Source organism: Rhinatrema bivittatum, chromosome 8 (genome assembly GCF_901001135.1).
Source record: "Rhinatrema bivittatum chromosome 8, aRhiBiv1.1, whole genome shotgun sequence".
NCBI classification, from domain to species: domain Eukaryota; kingdom Metazoa; phylum Chordata; class Amphibia; order Gymnophiona; family Rhinatrematidae; genus Rhinatrema; species Rhinatrema bivittatum.
The window spans coordinates 236,826,159-236,842,187 of record NC_042622.1 but is presented as its reverse complement, the minus strand read 5'-3'; the positions used below and the strand labels follow the sequence as shown (position 1 = coordinate 236,842,187).

The following is a 16,029-nucleotide window of genomic DNA, read 5'->3' as shown; positions in this document are numbered from 1 at the left end:
AGCAATGATTTCTAGCACCCATTGGTCAGTTGTGATTGATTGCCACATGCCGTGAAAGTGGCACAATCGACCTCCCACTGGTATGCCTGGCAGAGGGATCAGGCTGCTGCTCTCCAAGGGAACTTCAAAAACCTGAAGCAGGCCCCGGCTGGGGAGCTGCTTGTGGCTTTTGCTTCCGGGGTTGGCAAGGCTGAGATTTCTGATAAGACCTCGTAACTCGGAACCTTGTTGGTGGAGGATAGTACTTCCTTGGGTGGAAGAATGACTTCTTAGAGTCCTTCTTGAAGGGCTGTCTAGAAGGGAAGTCAGAAGGTATCGATGAGAGCTGTTTGAGGGTCTCATGATGGTCCTTTAATTCAGCCACTATTTGCTGAATCTGTTCACCAAACAGATTATCTCCTATACAGGGCAGGTCAGAGAGCCTGTCTTGTACTTCTGGGCGAAGGTCAGAAGACTTGAGCCAGGCCCAGCGACTTGCTGAAATGGCAGTTGCAGACACTCTAGTGGAGGTGTCGAAGATATTGTAAGCTGTTTTTATCTCATGCTTTCCTGCCTCAAACCCCTTGTTGACAAGGGTTTGAAGATGTTCTTGAAATTGGTCAGGCAGGGTTTCAGAGAAGTCCGTATTTGCTTGAAAATGACCCTGTTGTATTGGGTCATGTACAGCTGGTAAGAAGCAATCCTGGAGATAAGCATGGCCCCTTGGAACACTCGTCGACCAATATTGTCTAGGAACTTGTGTTCCTTGACAGGAGGGGTAGAGGAGTGTGGTTTTGTCCTTTTTGCTTTCTTTTGAGCAGATTCCACCACAACTGAGTGGTGGTCAAGCTGAGATTTTTGAAAGCCAGGGGCTGACTGTACCAGATAAGTAGTGCCAGCCTTTCTGTGTACTGGGGCAATGGATACAGGGTTTTCCCAGTTCTTTTTGAGGAGGTCAAGAAGAACTTGATGAATGGGAATAGAAGTGATCACTTTAGGGGCATCCAGGAATTGGAGAAGCTCCATCATCTGGTGCCTATCATCTTGCTCCATCTGAAGCTGGAAAGGGACCAATTCTGACATTTCTTTCACAAAATTAACGAAAGAGAGGTCCTCTGGAGGAGAACGCTTTCTACTTTCAGTAGGAGAAGGAGGTGAAGGTAAATCATCGGTGTCTGTGGAAGTATCATCACCCCAGGTGTCATAAGGATCAGCAGGCTGACCTGTAAGACGAGAAGGGGGTTGGATACCCAAAGGGCCCGGCTGAGGCTCCGAGAAAATCGAAGGAATCACCGAGGGCACCGTGGACGCCCTGGGGGGCATCAGTGCTGGCATCGAAGGCATCGATGGCGCCGATGTGCGTATCACTCCCGATGAATGAATCGGTGGTGAGGGACGACATGGCATCGATGGCTGAGGCAATACCCCCGAAGGAGGAATGCGAAACGGTGTTTCTCCTCCCAATGAAGCTGTCATCGGGGAGCACACCGGGGCCATCGGAGACCCGGGAATTACCAGTTGAAGGGCAGTCATGTGCGCCTCCATCCGGGATAGCAGCAGTGCCAGCACTGCCGGAATCGGGTCGGTGACCGGTTCCACTCTCGGTGCCGGTGTTGGTGCCGGAGGGACCTGGAGTCGTTGCAGCGCCTTGTCGATGGCCTCCTGGACCAGCCAGTCCAGTTCTTCCCGGAGACCTGGGGCAATCAGCTCCGGCTCCGTGACGGAAGAGGGAGGCTGAGGCACAGTCGGAGGGACCACCTTTCCAGGCGGAATCGCAACTCCCAAACCCTGATCGGGTGAAGGTGGCTTCGATGTCCCGATCGCAGGAGTGGTTGGTGCCGTTCCTGGATGGGGCTTCTTCGATGGTGGCTCGGACGGTGGCGAGGTCGATGATTTCGCTCCCTCAACGGTCCGAGACTTACGATGTCGATCGCGATGTTTCTCCCTTCGATCCCCTCGATCTTGAGGGGGGAGAAACGGGAGTCGATGGCCGTGAAGACGTCGATGGCAGGCAGTCACCGGACGGTTGTCGATGGTGGTGCGACTTCGACGGTGCCGGTTCAGATGACGTCGATGCGATGGACAGCGTCGGAGTGTGAGCACAGAAAAGTAGTCCCATCTTCTCCATTCTGGCTTCTTGACCTTTTGGTATCATAAGGGCACATTTGGTGCAAGTCAGGACATCATGCTCACAGCCTAAACACATTACACAGACTCAATGAGGGTCTGTGATAGACATGGTGCGAGTACATTCCGGGCATCGACGAAAACTCGATGCCATGGCCATAGAAAAAATCGAGCCGCGGTACGGTCGACGGCCAGTAGGCTGCGAGGGCCAAACTAACTTATCTTATCTTCCTTTCAATATTCTCTCTACTTGCTTTTCTTCAGACTATCCCTCTCACCCATCCCTCTCTCTGCCCCTTACCCCCTACACTTTCCTCATCATTTTCTTCATTTATTTAACCTTACTCTCATCCCTCTAAGATGAATATCTCAATTCCTCTGATTATTTGATGTGCTTGTTTGTTATGTATAAATAATTTCCAATGATCTTATAAGGCAATGTTCAGATCAGAATGTTTCATCTCTTTTTACTGTTAAAATTTTTGAAACTTGTTTTACTGTATCGCTTTAAGGCGAAACTGAAGTTAAATGTAAACCGGTATGATTTGTATCTCTACAAGAATATCGGTATAGAAAAAATAAAAATAAATAAATAAATAAAATAAACTCGATGGTAATCGACGAAAAACGGTGAAAAACTTACCGGAGTACCGCAGCCTGAGAAAAGTTAGAGGAGGGACCTCTGTGGGGCAAAATAATTTTAAATAAGTCCGTGAGGAAAATTCCTGTCAGGAATCTGTTCAGAGCTCCTAAACCCCGAGGCTACTGCTGAGCGAAAAAAAAAAAGACTGAAGGGGGACCCCTGCTGGCTGCAGGGTTAGTGCCATGCTGGGCATGCCCGGTAGGGGCCAGTCAAAGTTCTGGAAACTTTGACAGACGTTTTCCATGATTGGGCTCCATCCTGATGATGTCACCCATATGTGAGGACTACCATCCTGCTTGTCCCGTGAGAAAGATGGCAAATGCAATCGCCCATGCTGGACCGGGGATGCCGGAGGGTATGGTGTGGAGAAGCGGAGGCAGCCATCTTACCAAAATGGACTGAGTCAGGCAGAAAAAAGGTGAGCAATAAAGGGCGCAGCTATCTGCGACCGACGGGCGCAACAGGAGGCATTTACCGGATGGAAATGTTTAAGTTTTCAGAAAGATTTTTTTTTTTAAAGTCTCATAAGGGGAACTAGTCTTCAATCTAAGAAAGTTTATTATCCTTACATCTGACATAGTTTTCCAAACATTCCACACAATGTCTTAAAAATAAATAATCTTTCAATATCACCTTTTTTATATCCATAACCATAGAAATTTGAGAAGAAATAGTACTTAAATGAGCTGCCTGTTGTTGGAAATAGTTATCCTGTTCTGGAAATTTCATAGCCGCTTGTGAAGTAAGTACACACAGGCTGCAAACAGATCCTGAAAGCAATTCCTCTACCCTTGACAAAGACACTGCCAAATCTTCCAGAGAAATATGTTCAGTCATGGATGCAGCTTGAACTAGTTCCAGCCTAGGAAAAAAGACCAGGACAGGAACAGGAGTCCTCGATGCTGCTCTCCCAATTTCTTCCACCCGCAATAGCTCCTCAGCAGGCCCAGATCTCTTCGTTGACGGCCCAAGTCCTGATTTCCAACTTCAGGGGCCAACACAGAGATGACCCAACCAGCTGGCCCCCACCACCACTTCGGAAGGTAAATTCGGCCTTCTGTCAAAGTGAAGCGTTCTCACAGGTACCAGTGGCAGGTTGTGAACCTCCAGACTCAGGAAGACATTGATGTTTTCAGGGAGAGAGACATAGCTGCACCCGTCTGCTTCTCTTGGAGCACCAGAGAGGTCAGGCCTAATGCCAATGATGATATCCAGATGTCCAGCGTTCCTCTGAAGTCAACTGGGGTTGAGGCCAAGTAGGACCGTATCTACCCTTATGCTTTTTTCTCATAGATTCACAAAAAAAAAATTAAATTACAGCAAGGTAGAGAAAGGACACCAGAGATCAAATGGCAGTGTCTTCCTAAGCAGATGAGATCTTGGAATCCCCCCAAGAAACTTAATATAAACTACAATGGATAAACAAAATACAATACAATAATAACAAAAAACACAAAAAAAATGAGATTACATCCATTAAACCTCAATATGAGGGGTCATCACAAGACAAACAAACAAACAAGACCAAGCACGTTGGTCATATTCTAATTTTGTGTATGACAATCCATATTAACTACTGGATTATTTGAGAACGAATCATGGGAAACTCTACTCCTCAAAAATCCTTTCAATTGATCCAGATCGACAAATTTATCAGATAAACAACCTGTCACCTGCAAGGAAAATAGAGCTTAAAGGAAGCACCTAGAACTAATGCTGTAGATCTCTTCATCAAAAACACCTTTTGCCTTAATTGAATATTCCTAGAACATCTGGGAATAAGGCAATCTTGTGATCAAGAAACATTTTTTGAGGTGAAAGAATATTAGGTTCCAAAACATAAGAAACTAATAAAGTAGTTCTTGACTGGATATCAATTTGAGAATTCTCTATAAAAGCTAAGTCACTAATATTATCAGATGAATTATCTGTAACAGGTAAACTGACCTTTCCCACAGTCTTTAAATAAAACACCTTAGGGTAGATATTCAAACTATAGCTGTTTATCTAAGTTAGCAGGATAGACTTATCTGGCAGACAAGACATCTAGCTGCATGGTTATGTAGCTGAATATCCCCAGATTAAATTGCTAATTAGCTGGATAAGTCTTAGCCATTGTGATATTTTGAATTTAATGTCGGTATAAAAAAACAACAACAAATAAATAAATAAATAGATTTAAGATTAGACCTGTCATTGAGTAGGTCAAATCTAGATGGATAACCTATCCAGCAAAGTCTCAATATCACTACTTAGCCGGATAACTTATCTGGCTAAACAGTGCCACTCTGCTATGCCCACAAGTTATCCAGCTAAAAACTTAGCTGGATAAGTGACTTATAGAGATGTGAATCGTGTGATCGATCGTCTTAACGATCGATTTCGGCTGGGAGGGGGAGGGAATCGGATCGTCGCAGTTTGGGTTTTTTAAATATCGTGTAAATCGTGTAAATCGAAAACCGGCACACTAAAACATCCCTAAAACCCACCCCGACCCTTTAAAATAAATCCCCCACCCTCCCGAACCCCCCCAAAATGCCTTAAATTATCTGGGGTCCAGTGGGGGGGAGGGGAAGGGGGAGGGCGGGAAAACCGGCACACTAAAACAACCCTAAAACCCACCCCGACCCTTTAAAATAAATCCCCCACCCTCCCGAACCCCCCCAAAATGCCTTAAATTACCTGGGGTCCAGTGGGGGGGGGAGGGGAAGGGGGAGGGCGGGAAAACCGGCACACTAAAACAACCCTAAAACCCACCCCTTTAAAATAAATCCCCCACCCTCCCGAACCCCCCCCAAATGCCTTAAATTACCTGGGGTCCAGAGGAAGGGTCCCGGTGTGATCTTTTACTCTCGGACCTCCAGTGCGTTGTAGAAATGGCGCCGGCGCTACCTTTGCCTTGTCATATGACAGGTCAAAGGTAGCGCCGGCGCCATTTTGTTTTTTGTCCCCCGACGTCAGGAGCGTAGGAGATCGCTCCCGGGCCCCCGCTGGACTCCCAGGGACTTTTGGCCAGCTTGGGGGGGCCTCCTGACCCCCACAAGACTTGCCAAAAGTCCAGCGGGGGTCCGGGAACGACTTCCTGCAATCGAATCGTTTTTCTGTACGGAAAATGGCGCCGGCCGTATGGCAACACGATTCGACTGCAGGAGGTCGTTCCGGACCCCCGCTGGACTTTTGGCAAGTCTTGTGGGGGTCAGGAGGCCCCCCCAAGCTGGCCAAAAGTCCCTGGGGGTCCAGCGGGGGTCCGGGAGCGATCTCCTACCGCGAATCATTTTTCCGTACGGAAAATGGCGCCGGCCATACGCCTTATGGCCGGCGCCATTTTCCGTACAGAAAAACGATTCGCATGCAGGAAGTCGTTCCCGGACCCCCGCTGGACTTTTGGCAAGTCTTGTGGGGGTCAGGAGGCCCCCCCAAGCTGGCCAAAAGTCCCTGGGGGTCCAGCGGGGGTCCGGGAGCGATCTCCTATGCTCCTGACGTCGGGGGACAAAAAACAAAATGGCGCCGGCGCTACCTTTGACCTGTCATATGACAAGGCAAAGGTAGTGCCGGCGCCATTTCTACAACGCACTGGAGGTCCGAGAATAAAAGATCACACCGGGACCCTTCCTCTGGACCCCAGGTAATTTAAGGCATTTTTGGGGGGTTTGGGAGGGTGGGGGATTTATTTTAAAGGGTCGGGGTGGGTTTTAGGGTTGTTTTAGTGTGCCGGTTTTCCCGCCCTCCCCTTCCCCCGATTTACGATTTTTTGACGATAAATCGGGGGAATTGTTATTGTATCGCGGCTCTAACGATTTTTGACGATTTAAAATATATCGGACGATATTTTAAATCGTCAAAAAACGATTCACATCCCTAGTGACTTATCCAATTAAGTGGCAGCCACTGAACATAGCCAGATATTCAGCGGCCGCCACTTGACTGCATAAGTCCAACTTAATCGGCTATGTGCCGTTTGAATATCAGCCTCTTTAGAGATTGGGGGAATGTTTAACAAATCAGGATAGAACCTTTTTAACATATCTAATCAATGAACATTTGGGAAAATTAAAAAAAACAAAATATTCAATCTTGACTAATTTTCAAAATACTAAACCTTATGATGTAGTAAGTTCATATCTTTAATCAAGGCTACATCAGTCTGCTGAAATGCTTTAACTTGAGTTTCTAGATTTCTTTTTTGACTGATCAGCAAGCAAATTTTCCTGAGAGTTCACTTGTGCCTTCTTTTCTCCAAAGGCTGACAAGACATGGTCAACCTTTCCAGATAAAGACTTTAACAACCTTTGTTGGCAGTCCATAGGGTCTCCAGAATTTTAGAAGATGGTACCTCGAGCAGAGATCCAATGGAGAGCTCAGCAGAACTTCACAGAGCAATTTCACCCATTGAAATTGGCAAATGTGCTGTGGCCAATCCAGCATGTCTGCCCATCATTGGGGCTTGAAGCTCTCACATCAGTAATCAACGACATCTGCCCCACAGACTAAACTGACTGCTTGATAGAAAACTTAGAGTGAACACAAATCTAGGGGATGAAGGAGATGGCCGTCCCTTTTAAGACAACACTATGAGCACCAAACCTCTGCCTTCAATATACCATATAATCCTCTATATTAGGATGTTCCATGGAGAGAGGGATCCGTGGTACACAGACCTAGGGATCCCCTTCCTCTTCTTCCCCATAGACACCAATGAGGCATACAAATCTGCTACTAGGGCCATGCCTGCAGCTGAATGCCACACAGTTCTTTTTGTCCTTCCTTGGCACCTCTCGGTGACTTCAGATGCAAGGTTCAGGCAAAATCTCCTATGTGTCTTCCTGAAGCACAGCACAGCCTCTGAAAGGAAAGACAACCCCCCCTTCTGCAATACTTTAAAAGTACACACAGCCAGGAATTAACTCTGGACCTATATCAAATAGAGTTTATTCCCCATGGTGAGATTTTTTGTGGAATTTTCCTCAAGTCCCTGGAAATGGCCAGGCTCCAAAGTTATCTCTCAGATGATTGCACCTGGAAGGGGAACCAATTGATTCATGTGGTATAGTGAGCAAGTGTTTCAGCATCATGTCGTTTGTGACATTATTCCATTTAGACCAATCAGATCCAGAGAGTGCAGCCTGAAGTTCTCTTGCAAACATGGCTGCTCCCATACACAAGGGAACTGCAAATGTGCAGTTCAAAAGAAGTTTTTAAAAAAAAGATTACTTAGCAGTCAATCATACTTTAAACTGATACAGATTACAAGTATTTGATATGCTTACTTCTGAGATACTATATAGGGCACGGAGGATACAGATTCATGCTAAGATGCAGAATTGCCTGTCATACCCAGAGATCTTAAACTTTTAAGTGGTGTTGCGCCATATGTTAGAAAGATGAAAGGCTGAGCTGGCCAAGCTGGGATTTGGACCACATGAATTACACAGACATGACAAACCAACAAATATGCTGAACAGGGATGTTTTCTTTCTGGGCCCGAGTCATAAGGCCCTGATGCAAATCTCAAGAGTGGCACTAGCTCTCTCCTTCTTGCTGTGAACAGTGGGGGAAGGTGGGAGCTTATCTTTTGGTAACAGCACTGAACTACAAGTCAAAAGAACTCCTGAGATATTATTTTAAAACCTGGCTCTACCACCAAATCACTTTACATCACTGTGGCCATGTTTAGTTAAATGTAATTAGATAACAACAATAATATTTCTTGTCCCCTTAAGCAAGTATGCATTCCAGGAATCAGATATTATTTTCTGACAACATTCAGTACAGTGATGGCTGCATGCATGCCAAGATTTAAAATATGAATGGTATGCTTGTATTTCTCTGTTTAGGACCACACTGTAAATATTTCTGAAACATCCTATTGCCTACATTTTAGTATAATGTTTACTTAGGGGTGGACATGGGAAGCTCAACTTTCAAAATGTTCTATCCAAGTTAATCTGTTGCCTGAAAACTGTCCTGCCTCACTGTGGCTAATAGTTTGCACATTGTGTACCTGTAGATTCGTGGAGGCCAATATTAAAATGCTACTTAGCTGGATAGGTAGGACTTCTCTGACTATGTGGTAGCCGCTGAATATGTGGTTATGTTCAGCGGCAGCCACTTAGCCAAATTAGTCACTTATCCTACTAAGAAGATAGCTGGATAGTCAATGGGTAGAGAGAATAGGCAGATTGCGGCTGCGCTATTTGTTCAGTTAACTTAACCAGTTAAGTGCCGATATTCAGACTTATCCTGTTAAATTAATTGGATAAGTTAGATCTGCAATAATACTGAGCCATTGTCTGCTATAAAAAAAACCAAAAACAAAAGAATATATAGACATGCAGCATGTCAAGGCTGAGGCTGCAGAGCAAATACTACCTGTGATGTTACTGGATCCCAGCTCACTGAAAGACAAAACAATGAAGGTTGGTTTTATCTCCCCGGCAGGCACACACATCTTCCTCGTCAGATGATGCTTTCCTGGATAACCAATAAATCTGATGCCTTTCGGGACTGAAACCTTTACATGAACCTGTTAAAAAATTAAGTAACTGCTATGATTGACAATTTCTCTTGTGAAATACTGTACATTTGCAAACAAGATCTAAGAGACAGGTTTAGGTATTAATGTGAATGGGATTATTGCCATAAAGCAGTGAGATATCAATGAAATTATAAAGTAGCTAGGGAACGTCAGTCAGACGTGATGCTGTACTGTCACACTGTGTGAGCCTTTGCTCTGTGGTGAGGTTGGCACTGCCCAACTGGTGACCCGGGGGCCCCCATCGACAGCAGGCAGACTTACAAGAACTGGTACCAGGTCTGAGCTTCACCTTTACCAGCTCCTTCCTCCGCAGATTGAGCCCTTGGATTTGAGGGCTGGCAGGACTTGGGGAGGGTCCCATGGAGAAGAGACAGGGCAAAGAGCAGAGTAAAGTCAGGGCAGGCAGCAGCCAGGCAAGATTGAGATTCAGGCAGTGGTCAGCACAAGCAGAGAAATAGGCTGGGGTCAGAACCAAGAATTAGTCAGAGAGGACGCAACAAGGGAGACAAAGACAAGGGGACACAAGATGTAGACTGGAAGAGACAACAGATGACTGAATTGGACAACAAAGAGAGGAGCAAGGCAAGGACAGGAAAGAAAAGGGGCAGGGCAAGATCCATACAGGAAGTCAAGGAACTGGTTGGGAACCACAGCAGGAAGATGAAGAGCAGGACATGAACAGGCAGGCACAACGAAGAGAAGCACCACACAGGGCAGACAAGGCAAGAGGACCTATTGCTGAGGCACTGGATGGTGGAACTGAGCTTCCTTATATACCAGAACTGGGATGACATCATCAGTCAGTGCCCACAGGAAATGCTGGCTGCATGATCTATAAAAGGAAGTGCAGGTGGTTTAAACCAGGCCCAAGGATGCTGCAGGAAGCTATGTCAGGAATGTGGCGGTAAGCAAATGTTGCTTACCTGTAACAGGTGTTCTCACAGGACAGCAGGATGTTAGTCCTCACATATGGGTGACATCACAGGATGGAGCCCAATCACGGAAAACTTCTGTCAAAGTTTCCAGAACTTTGACTGGCCCCTACTGGGCATGCCCAGCATGGCACTAACCCTGCAGCCAGCAGGGGTCCCCCTTCAGTCTTATTTGAAAGCTACAGGCAGTGCCGAAAAAATAAAATAACAAAACGTTACGAACCCAACACCGTGGGGCGATGGGCGGGTTTCATGAGGACTAACATCCTGCTGTCCTGTGAGAACACCTGTTACAGGAAAGCAACATTTGCTTTCTCACAGGACAAGCAAGATGGTAGTCCTCACATATGGGTGAGTACCGAGCTGAGGATGTCCGAACATGCACTAAATGTACCCAACGGCGTGCAACAGGCACAACGACTGGGGTGGAATTTGGTAGAGGGCATCCTGAACCCCAGCGGGCAGGTGGAAGGGTGTAGGTACGTCACGTTGGAAATAGGTTACGCAGGAAGACTGGCCGAAGATGGAATCTTGTCTTCCGGCTTTGTCCAAGCAAGAGTGGGCTGCGAAAGTATGGAAAAAACTCCAGGTGGCAGCCCTGCAAATGTCAGGAAGCGGCACCGATTGTAAGTGTGCTACTGAAGTCTCCATGGCCCTCACAGAGTGTGCTTTAACATGGTCTTGAAAAGGAATGCCTGCTTGCTGATAGCAAAAAGATATGCAGTCCGCCAACCAGGAGGAGGGATTCTGCTTACCCACAGGTTGCCCTAATTTGTTGGGATAGAAAGAGACAAATAACTGAGTGCTCTTCCTGTGGGCAACTGTACTGTCTAGATAGAAAGCTAGAGCCCGTTTACAGTCAAGGGTATGCAGAGCCTGTTCCCCTGGATTGGAATGGGGCCTGGGAAAGAAGTTAGATAGTATGATGGATTGATTAATGTGAAACTCCGAAACTACCTTAGGTAAAAACTTAGGGTGAGTGCGGAGTCCCGCCCGGTCCTGCAGGAGTTTAGTGTAAGGCAGATAGGTAGCTAGGGCATGTAACTCACTAACCCTGCAAGCTGAAGTGATAGCCAAAAGGAAAATCACTTTCCATGTGAGATATTTAAGGTCACAGGAATGAAGAGGCTCAAATGGTGGTTTCATGAGCCGACCGAGAACCAGATTAAGGTCCCAAGAAGAGGCCGGAGGACGTAAAGGTGGCTTGATGTGGACCAAGCCCTTCAGAAAACGTGTTACAAGGGGTTGTACGGATATAGGGACATCCCAGACACCTTTATGGAAGGCGGCTACCGCACTGTCATGCATTCTGATGGAAGATGTCTTGAGACCTGACTCTGACAGATGCCAGAGATAGTCCAAAAACCTTGGGATTGGACAGGAAAAGGGATCAAGGGACTGAGAGGTGCACCATGAAGTGTACCTTTTCCATTTATAGGAGTAAGATTTTCTCGTGGAAGGCTTCCGTGAAGCAATCAAGACACGGGAAACGGAATCTGAAAGGTTAAGTGGTTGAAGGATTAACCTTTCAACATCCATGCCGTCAGGGACAAGGCTTGAAGATTGGGATGGCGAAGGCGAAGGTTTTGAGTGATCAGGAGCGGGTCCTTTCCCAAGGGAATGTGTTTGCGGATGGAGAGATCCTGGATTATGGGATACCACACTTGGCGTGGCCAATGAGGTGCTATCAGGATCATGGTTCCCTTGTCTTGACATAGCTTCATGAGAGTCTTCAAGAGAAGAGGAAGTGGAAGGAATGCATAAAGCAGACCGGTAACCCATGAGAGGGAGAATGCATCTCTGGGCTGAGAGCATTTGCTGCGAATGAGGGAGAAGTATTTGTCCACTTTGTGGTTCTGAGTGGACGCAAAGAGGTCTGTCTGAGGATATCCCCATTGTCGGAAGATGGAGTTCGCTACCGAGGAGTTGAGAGACCACTCGTGCGGTTGGAAGACTTGACTCAGCTTGTCTGCTAGAACATTGTCCACCCCCGGCAAGTAGGTAGCCCTGAGGTACATCGAGTGGGAGAGAGCTTCCGCCCAAATCTGCGCACTTCCTGACACAGAAGGAAGGAGCCTGTGCCTCCCTGCTTGTTGATGTACCACATGGCCACCTGGTTGTCCATCTGAATCAGGATGACTTGATGTGATAGGTGATCTTGAAAAGCCCTGAGCGCATATCGCATTGCTCGAAGCTCCAGGAACATAAGAACATAAGAAAATGCCATACTGAGTCAGACCAAGGGTCCATCAAGCCCAGCATCGTGTTTCCAACAGTGGCCAATCCAGGCCATAAGAACCTGGCATGTACCCAAAAACTAAGTCTATTCCATTTTACCATTGCTAATGGCAGTGTCTATTCTCTAAGTGAACTTAATAGCAGGTAATGGACTTCTCCTCCAAAAACTTATACAATCCTTTTTTAAACACAGCTATACTAACTGCACTAACCACATCCTCTGAGATAACAAACCGGTAGCCGATCCAAGGTGGCTGATAGCAAGGAAAACACGTGGATGGATCGGTGTAAAACAGATTTTTATTGAAGCTTGCCCGACTCTGGCCGAGTTTCGCTCGAAGAGCTGCCTCAGGGGCTTACAAGCCACTCGATTAAACTTGAATCATCACAGAGTTGACATATGGCGAAGTTAAAGAGGATAACACAGTAGATTCCTCTAGAGCAATGTACAAATCTGATAAACGCTCAGCATGGATAATGTGCGTTGAGTAAAAAAAGAACTTTCTCCGATTAGTTTTAAATGTGCCCCATGCTAACTTCATGGAGTGCCCCCTAGTCTTTCTATTATCCAAAAGAGTAAATATCCGATTCACATCTACCCGTTCTAGACCTCTCATGATTTTAAACATCTCTATCATATCCCCCCTCAGCCGTCTCTTCTCCAAGCTGAAAATTCCTAACCTCTTTAGTCTTTCTTCATAGGGGAGCTGTTCCATTCCCCTTATCATTTTGGTAGCCCTTCTCTGTACCTTCTCCATCGCAATTATATCTTTTTTGAGATGTGGCGACCAGAATTGTACACAGTATTCAAGGTGTGGTCTCACCATGGAGCGATACAGAGGCATTATGATATTTTCCGTTTTATTCACCATTCCCTTTCTAATAATTCCCAACATTCTGTTTGCTTTTTTGACTGGTGTTTGGCTTCCTCTGGAGACCAAGATCCTTGTGTCTGCAGATTGGCCACATGGGCTCCTCACCCGAGGTTGGAAGTGTCGGTGGTGAGAATGACTTGAGCATCTGGCACGAGAAAGGGCAGTCCCTGGAGGAGATTGTTCTGATTTTTCCACCAGGCGAGAGACAGACGGAGTGAGTCGGTGATGTGGACAATGGTCGACAGAGGCTGAACAGCTTGAATCCATTGTGACCTCAGAGTCCAATGCATGAGTCTCATGGCTAAGCGGGCCATTGGTGTGACATGGCCTGAGGACACCATGTGTCCCAGGAGGACGAGAAATTGGTGTGCAGTCGCAGTATTCTGAGAATGCAACTGGTGAGCGAGAGAAACGAGAGTTAGCACTCGTTGTTGAGGTTGAAAAGCTTTTGCCTGCAAGGTGTCCAAGTCTGCCCCAATGAGCAACAAGGTTTGAGATGGGACTAAATAGGATTTTTCGTAATTGACGAGAAATCCTAGTGAAATTAGAGTGTGTAGAGTCAAATCGAGGGACGACCGAGCAGCTTGCTGGGTTGGAGCCCTGATTAACCAGTCATCCAGATAGGGGTAGACGTGAACACCTTCTTTTCTGAGGAAAGCTGCAACAACTACGAGACATTTGGTAAAGGCTCGTGGTGCAGACGCCAGGCCGAACGGAAGCATTCGGTATTGATAGTGCTTGGGGCCTAATAAAAACTTCAGGTATTTGCGATGAGTTGGAGTTATCGCAATGTGTGTATATGCGTCTTGGAGGTCCAGAGAGCAGAGCCAGTCTCCTCTTTGTAGAAGAGGTAGAAGCGATCCCAAAGTTACCATCTTGAACTTCTCCCGCTGGAGGTACTTGTTGAGAGCACGTAGGTCGAGGATTGGACGAACACCCCCCGATTTTTTGGGGATCAAAAAGTACCGGGAATAGAACCCTAGGCCTTGCTGCGAGTGTGGAATGGGTTCTATTGCTTTTGACTGAGACGAGACGAGACGACTGAAAGCCTCTCGACTAACCATGCCAGCAGTGAAACGCACAGCCATTTTGAATGTATTAACATTTGCAACGCAACTGGCACATAATGCGTAGTGACGCAGTTACGCACTAACATTTAGTGTAACGTGACTCCATTTTGGAATAATAATTTGTATTGTATTAATACGAACGCCTCTATAAAATGTCTAACACGTCAATTAAATGACGAAACAATAGTCTGATCATAAGCTACACCTACTAAAGGACCACGCTAGCAAATGCTTGTTCAGCAGTTTGTAAATTGTTTGTTCAGCAGAAAGTAAAACGCATGTGCGATAGATAAGAACTGTAAGGTGTATAAAAGTTTGCTCCTAAGGGGGCGTGGCATGCAGTTGTACTAAGCCCTTGTCTTAGCTGCATCTTGCTGGCAATAAAAGTCTATCTTTGCGGATCAGTTGTCTGGGCCTCCTTACTGACTTTTGGATACGGTTACATCTTGATCTAGAAGAATGGAGTGGTCGGACATTCCCCATGTCTGCAGAGGTGGGGAGTCCGGCAGTAGGGCAAGAAAGTTTAGATGGTAGCCCTGAGCAATGATTGCCAATACCCATTGGTCGGTTGTGATTGACTGCCACATGTTGTGAAAGTGGCACAAGCGACCTCCCACTGGTATGCTTGGCAGAGGAATCTGGCTGCTGCTCTCCAAGCGGAAGTCAAAAACCTGAAGCAGGTTTTGGCTGGGGAGCTGCTTATGGTTTTTGCTTTCAGACTTGGCGAGGTTGAGGCTTTTGATAAGGTCTCGTAGTACGGGACCTTGCTGGTGGTGGATAGGCCTTCCTTGGACGGTAGAACAACTACTTAGAGTCCTTCCTGAAGGTTTGTCTTGAGGAGAAGTCGGAAGGCATCGAAGAGAGCTGTTTAAGGGTCTTATGATGGTCGTTTAATTCAGCCACCATTCATTGGATCTGTTCACTGAACAGATTATCGCCTACAAATGGTAGGTTGGACAACCGGTCTTGCACTTCTGGTCGAAGGTCAGAAGATTTGAGCCAGGCCCACCGTCTTGCCGAAATGGCAGCTGCAGACACTGTGGTAGAGGTGTTGAATATGTCATAAGATGTTTGAATCTCATGTTTTCCCGCCTCAAATCCCTTGTTTACAAGGGTTTGTAGCTGGTCTTGGAATTGTTCAGGCAGGGACTCGGAGAAGTCCTGTATCTGTTTAAAGATAACCCTATTATATTGGGTCATATAAAGCTGGTAGGCAGCAATTCGGGAGATGAGCATGGCTCCTTGAAACACTCGTCGACCAATGTTGTCTAGGAACTTTTGTTCCTTAGCAGGTGGGGTGGATGAGTGAGGTTTCGACCTTTTTGCCCTTTTTTGAGCCGACTCTACCACAACTGAGTGGTGGTCGAGCTGGGATTTTTGAAAGCCTGGGGCTGACTGAACTAAGTAAATAGAGTCAGCCTTCCTGTGAACTGGAGCAATTGATCCAGGATTTTCCCAGTTCTTTTTGAGGAGATCAAGAAGTACTTGATGAATGGGAATAGAGGTGATTACCTTGGGGGCATCGAGAAATTGGAGTAACTCCATCATCTGGTGCCTGTCATCCTGTTCCATTAGCTAATTTGAAGTTATACAAAGGAAAATTAGTTCTTACCTGATAATTTTCATTCCT

General features: G+C 46.4%; 1 protein-coding gene across 2 annotated transcripts in view; it reads right to left on the bottom strand.

Annotated features, from left to right (window-relative positions):
- Positions 1 to 16,029, bottom strand: part of CPAMD8 (C3 and PZP like alpha-2-macroglobulin domain containing 8) — a 510,164-nt gene that overhangs the window by 226,708 nt on the left and 267,427 nt on the right. For both annotated transcript variants that reach the window (XM_029614183.1, XM_029614185.1), the window contains exon 21: positions 9,119 to 9,272. In XM_029614183.1, the coding sequence (XP_029470043.1) occupies positions 9,119 to 9,272 (154 nt within the window). The remainder of the gene's footprint in view (positions 1 to 9,118; positions 9,273 to 16,029) is intronic.